The sequence below is a fragment of the Paroedura picta genome, chromosome 5 (genome assembly GCF_049243985.1).
Source record: "Paroedura picta isolate Pp20150507F chromosome 5, Ppicta_v3.0, whole genome shotgun sequence".
Lineage (NCBI taxonomy): Eukaryota > Metazoa > Chordata > Lepidosauria > Squamata > Gekkonidae > Paroedura > Paroedura picta.
In genome coordinates this window covers 112,742,733-112,765,712 of record NC_135373.1, presented here as the reverse complement: position 1 = coordinate 112,765,712, position 22,980 = coordinate 112,742,733, and the positions used below count along the sequence as shown (strand labels likewise).

The following is a 22,980-nucleotide window of genomic DNA, read 5'->3' as shown; positions in this document are numbered from 1 at the left end:
ACTGCGGCCCTCCAGAGGTCCATGGACTACAATTCCCAGGAGCCCCTGCCAGCATTCGCTGGCAGGGGCTCCTGGGAATTGTAGTCCATGGACCTCTGGAGGGCCGCAGTTGGACTACCCCTGCTTTTGACTATAGGTATAGATATGAGACTATCTCTCCCTGGCGTTAGGAGCCTTTTAAGACGCACTTTTTCCTGCACAGCATTTCTTCAGTTAACCTCCCGGTTTTCAATCAAATCCCTGCTGCTGCAGCTTTCTTGTTCCTTTCCCTGATCCCTGTTTCAGGACTGTAAGCCTACAGGCAGAATCGCTCGGCGTTCACTTGGCTTTGTACTGTGCTGAGATTCTTAGTCACTTTTTTTTTTTAAATATCGCTACCATCTAAAAAAAGCTGACATTGGTCTATAGATTCCCATTCCAGATGTTTAGTACCTGCAACATTGGCAGGGGATCCCCAATTGGTATGCATCGCTTCTGCCAAGCCAAGGCAGAGGAGAAACATTGATAAATGAAGGCAGGTGCGGCATTACCATTTATAACCTGGCACCCACTCGCCCACGTTCAAGTTGTAAAACTGCCTGTTCTAACAGGGTGAGGAAAAAATGGATCATGAAATGGTCAAGATCACAGATTGTCAAGGCAACATTTCCTTCTTGATGTAGCATAAGTACCAACTTGGGGCACATAAAGGGTTGAATACAGCATGGTGTAATAGTTAAGAGCCGAAGACTCTAATCTGGAGAACGGGGTTTGATTCCCCACTCCTCCTCCACATGAAGTGACCTTGGGCCAGTCACAGTTCTCTCAGAACTCTCTCAGTCTCACCTACCTCACAAGGGGCCTGTTGTGGGAAGGCGATTGTAAGCTGCTTTGTGACCCCTTCAGGTAAAGAAAAATGGGCCATTAAAACCTATTCGTCATCTTCCAGACTAAACTGGCAAATTCTGCCAATTCCCTCTTTCCACTGCAAACCACCTTCATGTCAGTCCTCAGGGTCTTCCAGGGCCAGCAATTCATAAGTTCGCTGCCATGGGAGGGAGGGAAAACAACCCAAAATCTCTTCCTAGTAAATTTTGTAACTGCATATATGTACTTTGAATTGTCTGTTAAAACATTTTAGACAGCATTTTTTTTTCTCCCACTCTTCTCCCATATTGTATTGTTCATTGGATGCATTAGAATGTCTTTCTCTCATTGTTCTCCAGTTATGTTATCCAGTTTATTGGATGTATTATGCTGATTTTATTCGTTTGTTCTCTAATTGTGTGAACATGTTTTATTGCAATGTTTATTGTATATGTCATACTGATCTTTGTTACATTAATATATCTAACTTCTCAGTGTGGCCCTATCTGTGGATGCTTAGATTTGGAGACTGCAGCCATAAATAGACAAAGCAGATATTTCCACAAACCTGACAAAAAAAGCCCCCCAGGGTTGCATAAAAATCTAATATCCCCGCCAAAAGAAAAAGCCCCCCAGGGTTGCATAAAAATCTAATATCCCCGCCAAAAGAAATTGAGGGTTAAACCCCCCCTCCCTCCCTCAGTAATAGAAGCAGTACCTGTACTGGTAAGAAACAAATGTCTTCTGCAGTAGCCCTGTGGCATTTGCTAGGCAGCCATAACAATATTGCTAGACTTCAAGCTTTGGTTTCTATAAGTAAAAGACAGAGGGAAGGGGTAGGAACTCTGCTAGAAATTTTTTTCCCCTTGAGGGAGGCCTCATTGGGATCAGGCCCAGCAGCAGCCACAAGTGAACATGGCTGCTTGATAGTATTTAGCAGCAGTGACCTCTCCAAAAGCCTATGTGGCATAATGGTTTCCAAGTAGAATCTGGAACACCCAGGTTCTAATCCCTACCTATTCTGTAATGGTGTTCACTAGGAGACCTTGAGTATTATGGAGAGCTGGATAGGCCCCTTCCAACTCTATGAATTTATGATTCTCAGTCCTAGGCCAAAAAGGTATTCATACTCATGACCAGCACCTTGAATTGAGTTTTTAAGCTAAATGGCAGCCAATAATGCCATGTTAAAATAAGTGAAGTGTATTCCCATTGGCTAGTCCCTGAATAATCAGGTCACTTCATTCAGAACCAGTAGTAGTTTCAGGACTTTCTTCTCTTTGACCCATTATGCACAGCAAGAATGCCCGTGCTGCCGGTGGCAGGGCAGCCTGGAAAATCCCTGATTATGCATGCCCCCACCTCCAGCGCAGGCATGGCCCGGCCCAGAGCAACGGAAGGCCCGCGTTATGCGAACGCGGGGACTTCCACAGCTTCCGGGATACCGCGGGAACCTGCAGGGGCTGGGGCAGGTCGGCGCTGTGTATAATTGACAGAGTGGGCCTTTTGGCCTGCCCAGCCCAGACCTATGGTGTCCCTGTAGGGACACTGCATGCCCCTGCCAGTTCTGCGGAGCCGGCAGGGGCGTCCCCCTGCCCCCGCCACACGCGATGTGTGCACTCTACACTGGGGCAGCCTCATACGCCCTGCCCCGTATATACATGGGGAATGGCGGGCCATCCTGCCCCACCGCAACGGCACAGCGGTAGCTGTAGTAGCTGCCGCCATACATAAAGGGTCTTTAAGAGCATCTCAACATGGAGTAAATCCAGCCATGAGGTTACAAAAACATGGATTTGCATGGCCAGGTGTGCTGAGTGTATGAAATGACATACCAATTGCAGCCAATAGAAAGCAATCTTGGCTATCAAGGCCAAATAGCAAGGCCGGACCCATGAGGTCTCCATGAACTGTTAACATGTTCTGCAAATGCTCTATGAATGCCAATTATATTCCATTCACCACCAGTGAATCCAGTCCTCCAAACCATCAGCCTTGCAGGCCAACATTTCCTCATCTGAATCTAGGTTCAGTGCATTCTGACTTAGCCATAAGTGAAGCTGCCTTCTACTGATTCTGACCATTGGTCCAGAGAGGTCAGGATTGTTTAATCAGACTGGCAGTGGCTCTCCAGGTCCTCAGGCAGGGGTCTTTCACATCTCCTCTTGCCTGGTCCCTCTAACTGGAGATGCCATTGAATGAACCTGGGACTTTCTGCATGCAAAGCAGAGGCTTGTCCATTGAATCACAGCCTTTCCCCTGACTATAGCTGGTTTGGGAGTGATGTGAGTCTGGTTTGTCGACTGATGTTTCCCCCCACCCCGTAGTTTTGCTGCCAATTTTTAATTATTTTAGGTAGGGGGTGTCTTTTACAATTTTAATTACTATGGGCCATCTCAAGCACAGAACTAAGCTGGGTATTAAATGTATGAAATAAAATATTCCTCCAAGAGTGGTGAAAAAGGCCCGAGATCTCAGCGTAGAGCCCATAGGCTCTTTAGACTGTTGCACCATCTTAGCATCTTTTCTCAGTTTGCAGAGAATTCTTGGAGGCATTTGGGTTCTTAGATGTAATACTGGAAAAGTGGACAGAAATAGATGGAACCAAACCTCTGAAATACCAATTTTTATCCATCCATCCATCCGAGAGCTGTCAGACTCTAGGTACTCCGAGGTGATGGAGTAGGAAAGTTGATATTTTTCATGTGGTCCAGTGGTAGGGACCTGGAGTACCTGAGTAATTCACACATGGAACTCACTGCCATTAGGAAGTGGGGGATGCTACAAGCATAGGCAGCTTCAAGAGGGGACTGGATAAACATATGGAGCAGAGGTCCTTCAGGAATAGATGGAACACTATGCCTGGGGTAGTGCCCTGTAGAAGGACCTCCTGATGACACCCCTATTGTCCAGGAATCTTGTAAAACTGATTTAAAACAGGCCTGGGTATATATGCACTAAAGGGATTTTCAAAACCTGGAGCAATCTGCAAGAGAAACCCTGTTTTCATGCTGGGAAGGAAAAAGTTCAAGACCTCTTGGCTTATATGAAAGCTCCTGTGAAAAGCAGTACGTGGATTGAGTCTGATGGATACATCTCTATCTAGAGCACCATATTCTCTTTAGTATGCCTTCCTTAATGGCCATTTGCTCTTATGGTAGATGATCACTTTCTCCAAAGCCTGGCTTTCCTTCCCCTCAGTGGAGCAGGAGGTGATTCAGAAGACTCCAACGAAGATCCCGCCTCTTGTTTCTTCAGAGAGCACCCATCATAGGGTGCACAATTTATCAGCATTGTGACTGATCCCACCCCATGAAGTAGCCATTTTATGGTGCTGACCATTCTCTTACCTCAAAATATGTACCCAGAAGAGCAACAAGATGGGGTGAAAGAGCAGACTGAGGCAAACCCCAATAACCATCTCAAGATGTGTTGAATGTGTTAAACAGCATCCCTAGATTTGTTCTTGATTTATCTAAGCTCTTTTAACTTCCCTCGGAATTCTCCTTAGGTTTTGTTTAAGGAAATATTTAACCCCCCACCCCACCCTACCCTACCCTCCACAAATGTTCTTGAAAACTTTGCATTCGTTGAGACATTTTTAGTGGCATGTGGAGGCAACGGGGTGGGGAAGGAAGACGCTCCGAAGGTGGCCGAGGCAAAGAAGACATATTCGCACAAGTGACATATTTCAATATAATCTCTAAAACTCTATTAATCGAACAGATAAAATACATCTCGTCTATTTTGTTACAAAATATTAGCCATTTGGAATCTTTGCTAGATGTGAGCACACGGCTGTTCCCCATAGGAAGCTTCTCTTGAGAATATGTACAGCAGGAAACAGGTACGGACGGATGGATGTACAGGTGCTCTCGAATAGCCTACACACACAGGTAAGTAACATCTTTTGTTTTCGGGTCGTGGAGAATGAAGAGAGACATTCAGTGGGATGTGCCAAGTGATAACCGAGTGCAAAGAAAAATGAAAACGGAGAGATCGTTAAAGCTTCTGACCCAGGCGCGGCTGGTTGGGAGTGGCGCGGACACGGTGGTGAATCAGCTGCTAGAGAATTACAGACATCACTTGAGAACAACGACCAACAGTCTTAGGTTCTGGCCTTGGTGGCGGGTTACAGTGGAAGGAACAGACTAGGATAGCCCCATACAGCAATGGAGTGCGACACAATTCACCTGCACCCACCCACCACCCCCTTTTTTGAATCTTCCTGGCAGGCAGCACTTCCAGAAATCTTGAGGGCCCTGTGTGCTTTAGGGATCCCTATCAACTTAAACCATGAATGGACTGAAAGCAGTAATACTGATATGTGAGGTCTCGTAGGGAAAAAGGTGGCATAACATTCACCTTCCCGAAGGAATTATTAAAACGGAATAAAAACAGATACTCTTGTGACTTTATGTTGGAGCAAGATCTGTCGGCAGCCTAAATCTGTTAGCAGCTTAAATAGCCTAGACTAGCCTGAACTGGTCAGAGCCTAGAACAGCCTTTCTCAAATTTTTAACCATTGAGAAGCCCCTGAGACATTCTTCAGGCTTTGAGAAACCCCAGACGTGGCCCAATCGTGCAGAATATGGTTGGGTAGCATAGCTGTGGACACACCCACCTGGGCCCCTCCCCTTCCCACTCCCTCCAGGCCCATCATTGGCCATTTGGGGGTGGAGATGAGTCCACATGACCATATATGGTCATATCACCTGTTAAATGTTTAACAATTTAACTCCTGCCTATTCAGGAAACCCTTTCAGGGCTATCAAGAAACCCCAAGGGTTCATGAAACCCTGGTTGAGAAAGCCTGACATAGAAGCATGGGTGAACATGGTCCATGCTTGGATGAGAGGCCACCAAGGAAGGCTGGGGCTGCTATGCTAAACCTCCTCTGCTCATCTCTTGCCTTGAAAACACAAGGTGGAACGCTTATTATTATTCAGGATCCCTTTGTAGCGCTTGTAACTACTCTTGTACATGTTTTCTTTCTACAAGAAAGAGATGGTGTAGGTGTTATGTATCTCTGTAGGTGTCTAGAGCCAAAACCTAAAAGCAATAGCCATAATGACATCAAAATGCCCCCCTTACTTCCCCCCCCCCCCATCTGAACCTGGGGAAATAAATTAAATCTGGACCATCTTGGCCCCTGGTTCTTCGGAGGTAGTTCTTCATCTTCGCCTTTTTATTATTACACAACATAATGATGCCACAGAACCTGTTAGACCTTTGTAATTTCAGACACTGCAATTCACAAGGGCAGTCTTTAAAATTGCAGAGCCAGCTGTGGGTTGCTTGTGTGTGACCAAACAGCTGCTGAAGTGTTACAGGCATTGCTTGAGTATTAACAAATTCTGTTTCTAGCAGAAGGAACAAGGTTAGGAAGGAACTTAATATGCAGAGTAACGTGAGGCCTTGTACCCGCTACCCATTTTAAAAGGCTGAATTCTGGCACTGTTTATCAGGCCATTCTAACTAATCCTTAATCGAGGGGTACAGGTTTTCTTAACACCCTAGCCTAAGGTGACCAGATTGTCCTACTATTGGAGGGACATCTGGGGGCACCTGGCAAATTGTACTTATGTTGAAATTTAAAAAATATATATTACAATACTATTTTTGCGTTCTATCCGTTCTATGAACATTTTTGTTGCTCCATATAGACCAAATTTTAATCAAGACCCCCCCCCCCGGTCAATGGTGTTTCACTTTACCAATGTTAAAATCTGGCCACCTTAGCCAGCCCAGACTAGCCTGAATTAAAGCAGGGTTGGCCGTGATTAGTGCTTGGATGGGAGACCACGAAGGAAGACAAGGATTGCTATGCAGAGAAAGAGAAAGGCAATAGCAAACCACCTCTGCTCATGGCTTGCCTTGAAAACCCCATGATGGGGTCACCCAAAACTGATTGCGACTTGATGGCTCAAGTGTACCTTTAGAGATTTTCCTAAGTGGAACTGAAAGTTAGGATATATCCATAAGCCACAATCTGGTGTGAAACTATGCACATTTAAGGACCAGCAAAATCAGATGGTGAGTCTGATTTGTGTGTTGTGTTAAAGCTCGAAGGTGTTAGGAGATGCTCTTTGGGGACTTAATTGGCTAGGTTGTGGAATCATATTCTAGCCTTGGTTGATAGCTTACATTGCATGGTGACCACAAGAGCCTGCTCTGGTGTCAAGACTGAAGTGTTCGAGTAAGAAGACGCGAGTTCCAGCCCCTACTCCACCATGAAACTCACTGGGGTGACTTTAGACCAGACTTTAATTTGTTTTACTGTTGAGATACCCCTGAAACATTCTTCAGGCTTCAAGAAACCCCAGAAGTGGTGGAGAATGGTGCAGAATGTGGTTGGGAAGCACAGCTGTGGACACACCCAATGAGGGCCCCTTCCCTGCTGGGTTTGATTCCTCGCTCCCCCAAATGCAGCCAGCTGGGTGACCTTGGGCTCACCATGGCACTGATAAAGCTGTTCTGACCAAGCAATAATCTCAGGGCTCTCTCAGCCTCACCCACTTCACAGGGTGTCTGTTGTGGGGAGAGGAATGGGAAGGTGACTGTAAGCCACTTTGAGCCTCCCTCGGGTAGAGAAAAGCCACATATAAGAACCAACTCTTCTTCTTCCCAGCCCCTCCAGAACTATCATTGGCCATTTGAGGGGGGGGGAGCACATCAACATGGCCGTATATGATCATATCACCCGATAAATATTTAACAAATTTTTAAAATATATTACAAAATTAATTAACTCATTTGGGAAATCCACCCAGAGCCATTGAGAAAGCGACCCTGCATTCTTTCTCAGCCTGGCTATCCTCACCAGATTGTTCTTAAGAGAAAATTGTACCTCCTGAGTACAGTGGAAGATAAAAATCAATTCCTCCCTCCCCTAGGAAACAGGAAATCAGTTTATTATCGTAGAAAGCTATTGCTTGTTTGTTTTGAATACGGAAGAAACGGAAGATTGCAGCAAAAGTGAGCAACTAAGTTAGCTGGCAGACACTCTTCAGTAAAGTCCCCGTGTGACTGGGAAGTCCCCTTTATTCTCCCCGCTGGAAACCACATCTGCTGTCTGTTTTTGTGAACTGTGTTGGACAATACCATCATGTATAACACAGCAAGGGGCATGTCAGGTCTTGCAAATGACCATGGTTCAGTCTATCAGCTAAAGGGGGGGATGAATGCAGTTGCTTAACTAGGGCAGCTTTGGTATGAATCTCTTGGGGTATCTACTTGAACAAGCACTCATGACCCTTTGCTAGGCCCTAAGGCAGGGGTAGTCAACCTGTGGTCCTCCAGATGTTCATGGACTACAATCCCCATGAGCCCCTGCCAGCATTTGCTGGCAGGGGCTCATGGGAATTGTAGTCCATGAACATCTGGAGGACCATAGGTTGACTACCTCTGCCCTAGTGGATCTCAATGAACATGATTTAGTTAAATAATTTTCTATTGGCTTCAAGAAACTCCCAGGGAAACCACATAGCTTGGACTCCCTAAGAGGTTAAACAGCAATGGGATTTGTTAAAAATGCTAAAAATAAAATACAAATCTAGACCTCACAGCATTTCTGTGTCTTAACTTTCCTTGCAAGTCCTATAACAAAGGACAATAACAATTTTTTTTTTTACAAGTAAAGTTCCTTGGAGGGGTCTATATTTACTAGTTGGAAATAATGTTTTGAGTTGACCTAGAGCTGCTTAAAATCAGCTGGTTAGAAATGCTCAGCTGAAATAACCCTGTTTGTATCATGGCAGGTATTCTGGTCTTTGTTTTCTATGCATTTATATATCCAGTTGGCCTTCTCCAGATATCAACCATAGCGGAATATCATTGGTTTCCGTGTAAATATATACCTTTAGCCCCAAAAATGTCATTTTAGGCAAGTTGGTAGGATTGAAGAGCAGTCAATACTCAGGTCAGGAACAATCCATTCCCAGGGTACAATCTTAGAATGTGTTCAAACAATAACAATCAGGGTTACAATATTCAGTCAATTAATTGGTTGAGTTGATTTAATTAATTTTTGATTAATTAAAGCGATACCCAATTACTCAACCAGCAGATTTAAAATTATTTTTAAAAAATACCGATCAAAACTGGATGAAGCAAGTGCCATCTTAGAAGAGACATTTCTTCCAGGGCATGCGTCAAAAAGAGGGACACCTCTTCTAAGGGCTGCTACACACGTGCATTGTCTGAACCAGGCGTGGCCAAACTGTGGCTCTCCAGATGTCCATAGACTACAATTCCCATGAGCCCCTGCCAGTGTGCTGCTAGCAGGAGCTCATGGAAATTGCAGTCCATGGACATCTGGAGAGCCAGAGTTTGGCGTCCTCTGGATTTTCTTTAAAATGTTCCTTTCTTTGATGTGTCAGTTTATGGCAATTTGACAATCAGTTGGTAAATAAAATTCATGGAACTGGTTGATGGAAGTTGCAGGGATACCTAGACGTATTTCTTTGATCAAAGAAAAGAGAATAGTTACATTTACTGATCACTGGAAACCCCTTATGGAGTTTTTGCATGAAAAGGGGAAAAAATGAACTAGTCATTTGTGGATTTGATTATTAAGGAGAAAAGAATATTAGATGCTAAAAAGAGGGCTTTGTAATTTAAGACTTAGTGATTTCATAATTTTTGTGTATTTGTTGTAGAAAAAGTCAGAAGCTTCTTTTTAAAAATCTTTTCCATTTTGACTTTTCTGTTCTGTATTTTTGTCCTTTCCCCCCATTTTTTTAACCTCTTCTTTACCTTTTTTGGGTTAAATCTTATCTTTTTCTTAAAGGGTTTTCTTAAATAAAATTATCTTTCAAAAAAGAAAACTGGTGGAGATCACTTTAGCCAAATGAAAGCCATAATAACATAATAGTGTCTCTGGAGGGGTGATGAGATTCATAGCATCACCACAAAACAGAAGCATGGAGAAATGTTCCCATTCTTAAGGTGTGAAATCCAGGCAGTCTTCTCAACATATTTTGCATTCTAGATTAAGCAGGAGCAGGAAGGGGGAAAGATCAAAATCTCCGGTGAAGTTACCATGACTGAATACTCTCACGTCCTCCTGAATGCATTATTAATGCAGCTGATCTCTCTTCTAACAGAACTTCATAAATACTTTATCAAAAAAACACACCCCAATTATTTCCTCAAATTAGTTAAGTGTAGAGGAGAGGTTGCCACTTTGTGTAAACTGAATTAGATTATACTCTACATGTATCCAAACACACAGTCTGTTCATGATTTGACTGTGTGGAAAAATACATTCCTTCTGGAACAGTAGAAGACACCAAAAAAGAACAGAACATTCTCAGCACTGGGTCATAAGAACATAAAGGGAAGTCATGTTGGGTCAGGCCAATGGCCTATCCAGTCCAACACAGTGGCCAAAACTGAGGTGGCATCAGGAGGCCCACTAGTGTGGCCAGAACTCCAGAAGCCCTCCCACTGTGGGCCCCCAAGCACCAAGAATGCAGAGCATCAAAGATCGTCCCTTACAGAATCCATGCTGATTTTTCAATAGCTTTTGTACGTCGACGTGCTTGCTACTTCTGTCCATAATATTGGATTCCACCAACTTTTTCACTATTGACATTAGACTGAGCAGCCTGCAGCTTCCTATATCTCCCTTGGAACCATTTTTTAAACATACAGGTTCCATTAGCTACCTTCCAGTCTTCAGGAATGGAGGCAGATTTTAGGCAAAGTCATATAATGAAATCTTATCTGGCAGCCCCACAATGACACCTGGTAGAGTGCATAGCACATAGACTTACAGACTCAGCCCTTTTCCTGTCCTTCTCCCCAAGCTTCTGCAATCCAGTCCCTGTATTTCGTACCTTAGCCTGTGGCTACCTTCTTCCTCCATCTACAAATATGGCCACTACAGAAGGTAACTATGAGTCTGCTAACCCACTGATCCTATTAGCCTAGCACGGTCTCCTTAAACCAGGGGTAGTCAAACTGTGGCCCTCCAGATGTCCATGGACTACAATTCCCAGGAGCCCCCTGCCAGCATTCGCTGGCAGGGGGCTCCTGGGAATTGTGGTCCATGGACATCTGGAGGGCCGCAGTTTGACTACTCCTGCCTTAAACGAATAGCAAGCAGTTCAGGCTCCCAGATACACGGTAGAGCATTTGCTTTGCATGCTGGTCCCAGATTTGATTTTTGTCATCTCTAAAAAAGCGTCAGAGCCCCACGGATGTGAAAGGCCTCTGCCCGAGGTCCCAGAGAGCTGTTGCCAGTCTAAAATTACTAGCCAATGGCTGGCAACCAGTGGGAAAAGGAACAGGGACTGGGGAAAATGGTGTTGGGCCAGTGCTGTGACATCATTTCCAGTATACCATTGATTTTTGCCCAATGTCATACCAGCAATGTGATGTCACCTCTGAGTTTTGTTTTCTTTTATTCCACCTGCCGGCTTTCAGTTGGCTGATGGGCACCAAATAGGGCGATCAGAAGAAGAGACCAAGTGGGGTAGAAAAACTACGTTGCAATGCTCTCTTCATGAAACAATTCATAGCCATGCCCCCTGTAGTTTTGCCAACTCTGCTTTGTTCTCTAATGCAGTCACTAATCTGCATAACTAAGGAGCTTCTCTGCATGACTAATAGATCATCTAGGCCAGGCAGGACAGAAATGAATCGGTGAAAAGCATCTTTCAGAAACAACGCTTAAAAGACGCTTAAAGCACCAAACAGGCAGTTCACCATGCAGAGCAAAATCAGTTTTGCAGAGTAAATAAACTCTTCTGTGCAGAGATCAGAAAAACAATGATGTATTTAGTGAGTTTTCATCAGCTTATCCATCATGCAGAAGAGGCCCTGGTCTCTCTATGCCAGCTGGAGTAGACCCACTCACCCAGCTTTGAGAGATCCCTCTGGAGCTCCTCACAGTCCTCCCTGTTTCTCACCGCCCTGAACACAGTGTCATCCTGATCTTGATAACCCAATGGTCTGACTCAGCGTAATACAGCTTCATATATTCCTATTGAACTTCTGTATTACTGTTGACAGTGCCCTTCTGCACACTTGAAAAGACTCAGAACATTAACTGTACCATAGCCCCGACTCAGAGCCAGCTGGGTCCAGCAGTTAAGAGTGGCAACCTCTAATCTGGAGACACGGGTTTGATTCTCCACTCCTCCATATGCACCCAGCTGGGTGACCTTGGGCCAGTTACAGTTCTCTCAGAGCCCTCTCAGACTCATCTACCTCACAGGGTGTCAGTTGTGGGGTGAGGAAGGGTAGGCAATTGTAAGCTGCTTTGAGGCTCCTTTGAGTAGTAAAAAGTGGGGCACAGCCCCCCAACCCCCCCCCCCTCCCATACCTCTTCTCCTCTTCTTCTTGGAGTATTTATCAGGCCTTGCTCATCTGACTAGTACAACTGAGGGTGAGGGGAGTAAAAAGCCAAAGTGAAGGCCCAAAGTTGATGCTATCAACTATCTGAGGTGAATTTGCACTCTGGCTAGCTCAGCACTGTCTCTTGAAGAATCTGTGCAGGAGCAGGCCTCTTGCTCATATTCCCAGGATGCTGCTTCAACACCCGCTGACTCGAGTTTTTTTCTTGCTCTCAGAGCAAAGCACCGATGTGTTTTCTCCTTCCTAAACAAATAAATGAGCTAAAACTGGTTCTGCCCTGTTTCCAAATCCTAAAGTTGATCTTCTTAAGCCGCGTAGGGAGACGGAATGAGCAAGAGCAAAGCCTTTAAGCTAATTAATACTGCTTCTCCCTCATGTGTGGGGAGATTTCTCCCCCCTCTAAAAATACAACCGCAGCCCACTTTAATACGATCTTTCAGCACGTCAGCAGGACCGATAACAGCAAGAAGCAGGGTTGGGGCTTTCATCTCCTCCCACCAGAAATCCCTACCCACCTCACCGTTTTTATTTTTTCTTCTTCTTCTTGGTGAGAATTTGTTTGTGAAGAGAAGCAAGCCTGAAATGAGGGGGACTCAACCTGCTGTTACTGGCTTGGGTTTCCATGACTGGAAGCCGTTTACTTCAGTATTAGACATCTTTTCTGGAGCACTTTGCTTCTGTTCTATTCTCAACTACCTGCCAACCCACAATGACCCCAATTTCATGCCCAGATGATGTCCCCCCCCCTCAAAAAACAAAACAAAACAGAATCCCTGGCCAGTCTGGCCTGGAAAAAAATTCATCTCCTTACCCCAAAAGTGGTGATGGGCATTTCCCTGGGCAAGAAGGGGCCACAAAAGCCAAGCAGTGACACAATCCCTTCTGCCCACCCATTCACAATCTGCCTAAGTTCACAGAATCTGCATTTCTATCCAGCCTCTGCTTAAAAACCTCCAAAGAAGGTGAACCCACCACCTCCCGAGGAAGCCTGTTCCACTGAGGAACTGCTCCAACTCTCAAGATCTTCTTCCGGATGTTTAGCTAAAGTTCTTTGGAGTTAATTTCATCCCACTGGTTTTCGTCCAACCCTCTGGGGCCATGCTTCTTAAACCATGTTTTATTTTATTATCTTAGAAATACTAAGGAGATTTTAAAAAATCCTAACTCCCCTGATTATGGGATTGGCTATTTTATTTCTGGTTTTAAATTAAATTAAAAAAAATTAAACTGAAAATATTTTAACTATTATTGCAAGGCCAGGACTACCGTTAATACCTGCTAATCTCTCTGCCCAAACCCTCACATCTGCACCATCTATATCTACATCGCCACCCACCTCTCTAGAAATAGGAGATGCCCCAGATCAGCCTTTCTCAACTGTTTTACTGTTGACAACCCCCTGGAACATTCTTCAGGCTTCAAGACCCCCCAGAAGAGGGACGATCATGCAGAATAGGACTGGGAAGCATAGCTGTGGACACGCCCACCTGAGGCCCCTCCCCTCCCCACCCCCTTGAGAACCATCAGTGGCCATTTTGGGAGGGGAGTCAACATGATCACATATGGTCCCATCACCTGATAAATGTTTAACAAATTTAAAAAATAAACAACTAATTAAGAACGGCGGCCTCTAATCTGAAGAGCTAGGTTTGATTCCCCACTCCTCCTCCACATGCAGCCAGCTGGGTGATCTTGGATTAGTCACAGTTGTGTTAGAGTTGATCTCACCGATCAGTTTCTCTCAGAGCTCCCTCAGCCCCACCTCCCTCACAGAGTGTCTGTTGTGGGGAGAGGAGGAGAAGGCAATTGTAAGCCGCTTTGAGACTCCTTCGGGTACTGAAAAACAGGGTATAAAACTCAACAACTGTTCTAACTCTTTTTCATTTTTCTCTGCACCTGTAAACATATTACTGAATCAGGTTGACAGAGAATTGGCCCTTGGATATTTGAATTCACTTTCCCATGGCGACTTTAGGACATTCGTTCTCTCTTGAACTAATTTATCTTGGGAGGTTGGACTCTATGACACTTTACCCCACTGAGGTCCCTGTTCTCCCCAGGCTCCACCCCCTAAATCTCTGGGAATTTCTCCACCTGGAACTGGCAACCTCCCTCATAGTATCATTCTGAGGATAAAAAGGGGAACGGAGAATGATGGAGACCAACGGGCACCTTGTAGAAAGGGCAGCATACAAACCTGATAAATCTGATAGTCACAGACACTAATCAGTAGAACCAGAACAAAATAAAAAGAGGAAGGACCATAAGAATGGAAAAGAGAACTCGGACTCAATTTGAAAATATGGACACTGTTGTCATAATGACCAAAGTAAGGAAGTAGACATCCTTACCTCTGATTATCTCCCTGGGACATAAAATCTTAGTCAGTTTTTTTTTTCGGGGGGGGGGGGGGCAGCTCCCTGTCATTCAAATAAGGTTTGCGTACCAGCAATACAGAATCCTGTGACAAGAAAGAACAAAGATTCGCTGAGGGATAAAAGAGAAAACAGCAAGAGACGGCCAGCTTTTGGAAACCCTTCTTTCCTAACCAAATGGTGATGATGTTAGCCGTTCAGCCGTGTCCGACCATTAGCGATTCTATAGGAAAGTTTTCACCATATGTTTCTGTCAATGACTGCCAATTAATCCTTTGTAAAGCTGTTGCTTTGTTTTGTGAGCCAGCTGCTGGGCCTGAGATTGGTCGAGTGGTGGAATATAAATCAACGGACTAAGAAAAAAATAACAGAAAGGGGCAAGCTGCCATGCCAGGAAGATTTCTGGATCTCATCACTCCCCTTACCCTGGCTTTACCAGAACCGTTTGGCGCTTCCCTAGGCGGGCCTCGTCTGTACACATTCGACCAGAAAGGTGTGTATTTACAAGTGATGTGATCCGCTGCTGCCCAGCAGACTTTTCTCAGTACGACACTTTAATGAAGCTGCAGAGGAGGTTGTAATGTCCAAGGTGAGGCCATCTTCTCATTCAGCCGCAGTACAGGTTAGAGAGGACCACTTTCTCTCTCTCTTTCGCGCTGTCTCTCTTTCGCTCTCTCTGTCGCTTTCTCTCTCCGACATTCTTTTCCAACCACTGCACAAGGGGTGCCCCCCCCCCCAAAGGCAATTAGGAGAAAGTGTGGCAAGTGGCACAATGTTTCAGCTCCAACTTTGCAAGCTGCGGTGGCAGCGGAGGCAGGGACAGCAAAGGTGGCAGCAGCTCCTCAGCCCCAGCAAGGTGGACCACCCAAAGTCCATTCCCCCAGAAAGGGAAGTCAAGTCTGTTTTGGTCAGAAACTTGTGATACTAGTGAGAAACACCAGGAAGCTGAAAATGTAAGGGGGGGAGGATGGCTGAATGGATGGATGGATGGGAAATGGGTAGAACTGAAGACACAAAGCCAAGACCGGAAAAGCTCAACAAAAACCATGGCTGCAAAAGACTGCCATGTTGTTTGGGTGCAAGCATATGGCTGGATGGCGGGGGAGGAAACATCTTCTTGAGCTCTCAGACAGTTCCTACAGATGGGCTCCTTGCAAACAGAATAATTTCAAGAGGAATGAGGAGGAATTAGGTATGTTCGTAGTATATAATACTGTAATAATTTTTTTTTGCTTTGTTTTTTGTTTCTCTCACTTTTTTTTTTTTTTACTAAAAAATAAATCACAAACTAGATTTTCTTTGAAGACAGAAAAGGGTCCCGGGGTTAAGTCTGTGCTGTTTTTTTTTTGTTGTTGTTGGTTTGGTTTTGGCCAGTGCTGGTGGAGCTGCTACACTAGACTGCGTGAGCCGCTGGAGTACCTGCGCCTCTCCAGCAAGGAGCTCGGGGGACAGGTTTGGTGCGGGTGGTTGTAGGGGGGCGGCGGCGGCGGAAGTGGGGGCTGATGGATGATTTTCACGGGGGTCCCTTGGAGCCCACTGCCTAAACCGCGCAAGGGGGTGGAGCTGCAGGAGTCAGAGGAGACGTAGCGCGTCAGAGTCTGGTTGAGGGCCGGCTCCATTCGAGCGAGGCACGGCTTGTCCAAGACTATGACTTTGACAATCTGCTGGCACTGTACAAGCGTCCCCGCCGAGGCAGAGTAAGAGGGCACCAATGCGGTCTCCAGCCTCTCCCGTGGCATGTTAGGATGCGTGCTGGGCTGCATTCCAGTCTCGAGCCCCGGGACGGAGTTGTGCTGGTACGTTTGAAGCCTGTTGTGAATTGACACCTAGTTTAGAAACAGCCAAAGAAGCATTAAATGTTACAAGACTTCTTCCCGTCTACCGCTGCTGGCCGCCCTTCAACCCGCCTCCTCCGTCCATCGCTCGCCCCCGATCAGCCGCAACCCTCCCTTAAGCACCGGTGGTCTGTCTCCTAAGCATTCTGGCCCCACAGGCTCTGCCCACGCGCCTGTCTCTTCCCACCATCCATCTCTTCCCCACCCCACCCACTGTTAACCTGAAAATGGCCTTCCAGACATAAAGATCTCCACATAGCAAAGGCGGTGATGCTGTTTCCACATACAGCACAATCTCAACTATCCGGATTAAGCAGACACAATCTGACAGTGGAACTCAGAGCAGGTGAGAGAGAAAGAGATCTCAGCCTCAGGAGATGGAGGGAGGTGACAGCTTGAGAGACCACCTCTCAAGCCAACAAGAATGTTGTTATGACTTGGGCTGCTCTTTTTTTTCCCCCTTCCTGTTACATTTCCTTGGCCCCCTCCCCTAGTAGTTTTTGTCTGCGATTGAAAACAACTGGAGAGAAGGACTCTCTTATATGCTCTGTTGTTCCTTTTCCAATGGAGCTCTGCTGTTATGGTTGGAGCTCCAAGGAGGTCTTGCATCGTCCGTAGACCAATGGGGCAGAAAGAGGGGAGGATAATTGAGGTTGCACATCTTTGCAAAGAGAAAACAAAACCAAAAGATGAGACTTGCTAACGCTCAGAGAAAGACTTGAGCTCTTCCCAGCTCCCGTCTTTTTGAGCAGGACGGTGCACATATGGTTCACTAATCTGTTTACGAAAGAAAAAAAAACTAGAAAAAGCAGATATCGGACATTGTTCAGCCAACTTGCAGCTCGTTCTGATCCACTGGATGGTTTGCAAGTGAAAGGAGATGATTTTACATATGCCAAAAGGAGGAAGAAAAAGGATCCATCCAACTTGTACAATGATTGAGAGGGAGGGGGAAAAAAAAGAAATTTGATGAAATGGCAGCAGATCAGGTAATCTCAGAGAACATGGAGGTGCTCGCTTCTGCTGAGGAGTAAGAGGAGGGAAAGGGGAGAGAGAAGATGTGTCTTCACAGAGAATGTTTTTGGGGTTTCCCAATCTCAGATTGAAAGCAGGAACTATGACAGCATGGAGGTCCCCCAAGGGCAATAGACACAGTCCTAGAGATGTTCCAGAAGGGCACATGTGATATCTGGGAATTGGGAGGAATAGGAATAGGAAGAAAAAGCCCTTTTCCATGGACTACAAACACGAGAGATGTCTGCTTGGTTTGGGAATTCCCCCAAGGAACAGAGAGAATGGCAAAGGGTCTTTATTTGCCTCCCTGGAACGCTACATCCCTGAAGTGAGAGAATTCCTTCACAAAGAAGAAATGCCTATGAGCCAAAAGGTGGGCGTGAGGCCGAAGAAATGTGTGTCCCTCTTCCCCATTAGCAGGAGTAGCAGGATTATGAATTAGCTCCCGTGAAGCACATCTTCATGAGCACACCTTCAGCTACGGATTTTTTTTCCCCAACAGGCCATGGAAAAGAAAGCTGTGGGGAGAATGGCCTTGGAGAGCAGAGGCCTCAACAGCAGTTACTGAGAAGAGCGTCTGAAAGGTAATGGAGCCAGGGGCCAGCCTAGAAATGGAGGCTCTTTAAGGAAATGGGTATTAGTGGAGAACTGCAACACTTGCCCCCTTGGGTAATAACAGCTGCAGGGAAATGGAGGCAGCGACGGATGGAAGTATTTGCTAGGTGAAGGAGCCTGGGGGAGGACAAAGCCAGGGCAAATGGAATATTCTGGAGATTTCTCGCACATGAGTTTACCTGAGGAGGTGGGGTGTCCAGAAGGACTCCTAGAAGACAGTCCTTGCTCCCAAGTTCCCTCAATCCCACCCTCCCCCAGTTGGCCAATGTTTGGCCTAAATTTCCGTGAAGCCTCACAAGGACTACGTTCTAGGCCCCAACTGAGGTGGTAGACCCTGAGACAGAAGAGCCTGTGAGGGAAAGATGGCAGCAGTTAGGTTTTAACCAGGGGCCGAGGCCTCTCAAGGGAGTTCATCTCAGCTGCGTCTCTGCTTTCTCCTGGAAGTGTGTTGGGTGAGGGATGAGGACGGAGCAGGTTAGTCTCCAGATTTCGGGCACTCGCTCCATGAAGGATGTGTTAACGGTTATAGAAAACGGCTTGGAAAAAAAAATGCTTTGAAGTTTAATCTGGATTTGAAAGTTGTATTACCCGTCCTAGCAGTAACTTTTTATTGTATCTCAGGAAATTGGAAAAATTGTCAGTCTGGCTGGGGAGGCATTGATTAAAACCTGAGAAAAGAAACAACAGAGAATGTAAGAAGAGCTGAAGTGAGGGAGAATTACTTACCTCAGCCACTCCGCATTCTACTTACCTCCACTGTGCTGTCCGGGATCTTCTCCCCCAAATCTTTTTTGGCTGAAAAACCAACCAGAGCCCTTCTTCAGTTATGGAGAAAAACACCTTATGGCAAGAATTTCTACCAAATAAGGTCACCCAACTCCCCAAATACACACATTATGAACTTTATCAAACAATAATTTATTTTATAAAATTTACTTATGAATTGCATTAAAATAATTGCATTAAAATAATTGCATTAAATTAATTAAGAGAGCTCAGCTGGGACAAGCTGGGTTTTTGTACCCCGCTTCTTACTACGCGGAGGAGTCTCAAAGCAGTTTACAATCACTTAACCTTCCTCTCCCCACAACAGACACCCTGTGAGGTAGGTGGGGCTGAGAAAGGTCAAGGAGAACTAAGAGAACACCTCTAAGAAAACCCTTGACTAGCCCAAGATCATCCAGCTGGCCACATGTGGAGGAGATGTGGAGAATCAAACCTGGTTCTCCAGATCAAAGTCTGCTGTTCTTAACCGCTACCCCAAACTGGGTTCCCATTCAGGACAAGTGAAGTAAAGAAATACACGAATCGATGAATCTTCCGGCTGAGAAGTGAAGACCCAGAGAAGATTCTAACCTGTTGGAGATCCTTGCTTGGATTGTGTCTCCATCTGAGCTCCATTGTTCCTTAAGGAAAGATTCTTTGCCCCGTGTTGTTTCTCCAGCTCCCCTGGAAGCAAGGGGGAAACCATCAAGAGGGAATTAAGAAAAGTGCAGCAGCAGAAAAGAAGAAAGTAGGATATGAAGGTCAGGCAAAACACATGGAAGAAACTGGATAAAGACAGAGAAACAGGGTAGAGAATGCGCACACATGTATACAATGCACATGTAAGAACACACATATACACAATTACTATTTACTGCAATATCTAGTAGTAACCTGACAGGCCTCTGTACAGATGGTAAATCAGGACTACCATAAAGAAGACAAGGGTTTCTATATACTGTGTGAGTTTGTGAAGTATGCCAAAAATATGCCTTTGTAAACCGGGGGGGGGGGGGGGGGCTTTTAAAATGACCTGATGAATGGCTGGCTGTTGAGATTCTGTGGAAGGGAGGGGGGAACATAAAGAAGGATGGGAGCTTACAAATTCGGAGGGGGAGGGGCTGAGAGGGATCCAGATTGTCTCCTGCAATTCTTTCCAGGACCCAGGTTTGCCAAACATAATCTGCAGCATTACTGGTTCAACAGCAACCAGGGGTGTGTTTATGATTTGGAAAATATCAAACATTTTGGCCTGGTGTGTACATTCTGTGCTAAGGAAATGCAAATCCTGCAGCCTGTATAAATTATGCACGAAACTATTTCCACTCATTTGGTTGTTTGGAATAAGAAGGTGAAGAAGAAAAGTTGGTTTTTATACCCCGTTTTTCACCACCCGAAGGAGTCTCAAAGCAGCTTACAATTGCCTTTCTCTCCTCTCCCCACAACAGGCAACCTGTGAGGGAGATGAGGCTGAGAGAGCTCTGACAGAACTGCTTTGTGAGAACATCTCTAACTGGACTGTGACTAGCCCAAGGTCACCCAGCTGGCTGCATGTGGAGGAGCAGGGAATCAAATCCAGCTTGCCAGGTTACAGGCTGCCACTCTTTAAGCAATTTATTCTATATCTAACAAATAAAGCAGCAGAATGAGAACAGGGGAGCTTGGAGGTTCCATGCAATCACAAAAGACAGACAGATGTTTTTCAAATTAAAGTTGAGTTCCTTTAGATTTTTTTCCTTTTCAGGCCGGGGTTCAATTTGGGCTGGGCCATACTGAGTGCTTTTAATGAATATTAAAAGAGCTTGACCGAGGTGGCTCTGCTGTGCTAGTTCTTTTAGATCTGTCGGCCGCGTTTGACGTGGTCGATCACGAGCTGCTAGCGAGCCGCCTTGCCGGTACGGGGATAAGGGGTACAGCGTTACGCTGGATACGCTCCTTCCTCCAAAACCGGACACAGAGGGTAGCCGTGGGAGAGGAAGTATCGGGCCCTTACCGGCTCCCTTGTGGGGTCCCACAGGGCTCGGTGCTTTCTCCTACATTATTTAACATCTTTATGCACCCTCTGGCTCAACTGGTACGGAGCTATGGGCTGGGTTGCCACCAGTATGCTGATGACACCCAGCTCTTTCTCCTCATGGATGGCCACCCGGACTCCCCCCCAGATCCATTTGCCAGATCCAAATTTTCCATTTGGAAGCCGTAGCTGGATGGCTCGAGCAGAGTCGCCTGAAACTCAACCCCTCCAAGACGGAGGTTCTGTGGTTGGGCCGTAGGGGGGCAGATCAGGAAGCGCGCTTACCCTTTCTGGCTGGGACGCAACTTAATATCGCATCTCAGGCCAGGAATTTAGGGGTGACCATCGATGCCTCACTAACACTCGAGGTTAAACAGGTAGCTAGCCGGGCATTTTTCCATCTTCGCCAGGCTCGGCTACTAGCGCCCTATCTGTCCTCCGAACACCTGGCCACAGTGATCCATGCGACGGTCACCTCTAGACTAGATTTCTGTAACTCGCTCTACACCGGCCTGCCTCTGGGCTTGATCCGGAAACTGCAACTCGTCCAAAATGCGGCTGCTAGAGTCCTCACAGCTACACCATGGAGGGCTCACATCCAGCCAGTTCTGAGGCAGCTGCATTGGTTACCGGTCGCCTTCTGGATCAGGTTCAAGGTTTTGGTTTTGACCTTCAAGGCCATCCGTGGTCTAGGCCCAGCATATATGAGGGACCGCCTTTTGCCCTATATCCCCCGCAGGGCTTTACGCTCTGCGGGGGCTAACCTACTGGTCGTTCCCGGCCCCAAGGAAGCCCGCCTGGCCTCGACTAGGGCCAGGGCCTTTTCGGTCCTGGCCCCAACCTGGTGGAATGAGCTCCCGGAAGAGCTGAGGGCCCTGCGGGAATTACCAGCATTCCGCAGGACCTGTAAGACGGAGCTCTTCCGCCAGGCTTATAACTGAGGCCGGGTGGTAAGAAGATCAGCCCCCCCCCTCACAAACTGGCGGTAGAGAGCGTCACCCCCCACCGTAGATGAGGATGTGGAGAGCAAATGAGTAGATTACGCCATCGCTGTTACAATTACTGTAAATCATTGGTTTTTATTGTCATTTTATGGTTTTAGGGGACGTGGTTATGTAAGCCGCCTCGAGCCTTCGGGGGGAGGCGGGGTATAAATATAAATATAATAATAATAATAATAATAACAACAACAACAACAACAACAACAACAACAATAATAATAAACATTGTCCTCTTCTGTCAAAAATACCCCCCATCTGGAGACATTTCAGGGAGGGCACAAACAGTGTCTACAGAGAGATAGCTGTGCTATTCCCTTCCAGGGTGAATGGATGCTACGGTGTCATTGCTAAACCAGAACAAGGGCAAGAGGTGTTGGCCCCACTCGGTTTTCTGATGACATCACACAGGCAAATGTGATTGGTTGCATGGTGCATCCAATAGACCAGGCTTTCTCAACCTGGGTTTTGTGAAACCCTGGGGTTTCTTGAGGCCACTGGAAGGGTTTCCTGAATGGGTGGGAGTTAATTAATTTGTTGCATTTTTAAAAAAAATTGTTAAACATTTATTGGGTGATATGACCATGTATGGTCATTTTGACCCGCCCCCCCATGGTCAATGGTGGGAAGGGGAGGGGCCCTGGGTGGGCGTGTCCACAGCTATGCTTCCTAACCATATTTTGCATAATCAAACCACTTCTGGAGTTTCTCGAAGCCTGCAGAAGGTTTCAGGGTTTTTTCAATGGTAACAAAGTCGAGAAAGGCTACTATAGACTATACTATCCCTAACTAGCAGGGATATATTTTTAAATGCTTTAATTAAAAACTTTAATTTCTCAATGAACACCTGCACATGTAAACATTCCCTGCAAATTTCAAAATAATTTAAAAATAATTGTATAACTCACTGCAAATTTCAAACTCATGTTTTATAGCTATTTATTCTCATATCAAGAAGTTCCCCCACGCCCCCGACCCACATCACAATCAAGGGTGCCATTTTGGGGTGTGAGTTCCAATCACATTCCTTTGGCGTATTTACTTGTTCTGCATATTGAGCATTTAATGTTGCATTCAATAAAATGGGTCTACTTGCATGACAAAGGTATAAAAAGACCTGACTTTAAAAAAAAATTGTGCCAGATTAGCCTGGG

At 45.9% G+C, this 22,980-nt stretch overlaps 1 protein-coding gene across 9 annotated transcripts in view; it reads right to left on the bottom strand.

The window, feature by feature from the left end:
• Nucleotides 1-14,613: 14,613 nt before the first annotated feature.
• Nucleotides 14,614-22,980, bottom strand: part of IQSEC3 (IQ motif and Sec7 domain ArfGEF 3) — a 174,661-nt gene continuing 166,294 nt past the window's right edge. For 5 of the 9 annotated variants that reach the window (XM_077339969.1, XM_077339967.1, XM_077339968.1 and 2 more), the window contains 3 exons: nucleotides 19,406-19,498; nucleotides 18,801-18,844; nucleotides 14,614-16,411 (listed from right to left, as the gene is read on the bottom strand). In XM_077339969.1, coding sequence (XP_077196084.1) covers nucleotides 15,974-16,411; nucleotides 18,801-18,844; nucleotides 19,406-19,498 — 575 coding nt within the window. In that variant the 3' untranslated portion in view covers nucleotides 14,614-15,973. Of the gene's footprint in view, nucleotides 18,718-18,800; nucleotides 18,845-19,405; nucleotides 19,499-22,980 lie in introns of all 9 variants that reach the window. The other 4 variants (XM_077339973.1, XM_077339972.1, XM_077339970.1 and 1 more) reach the window with 4 other exon arrangements.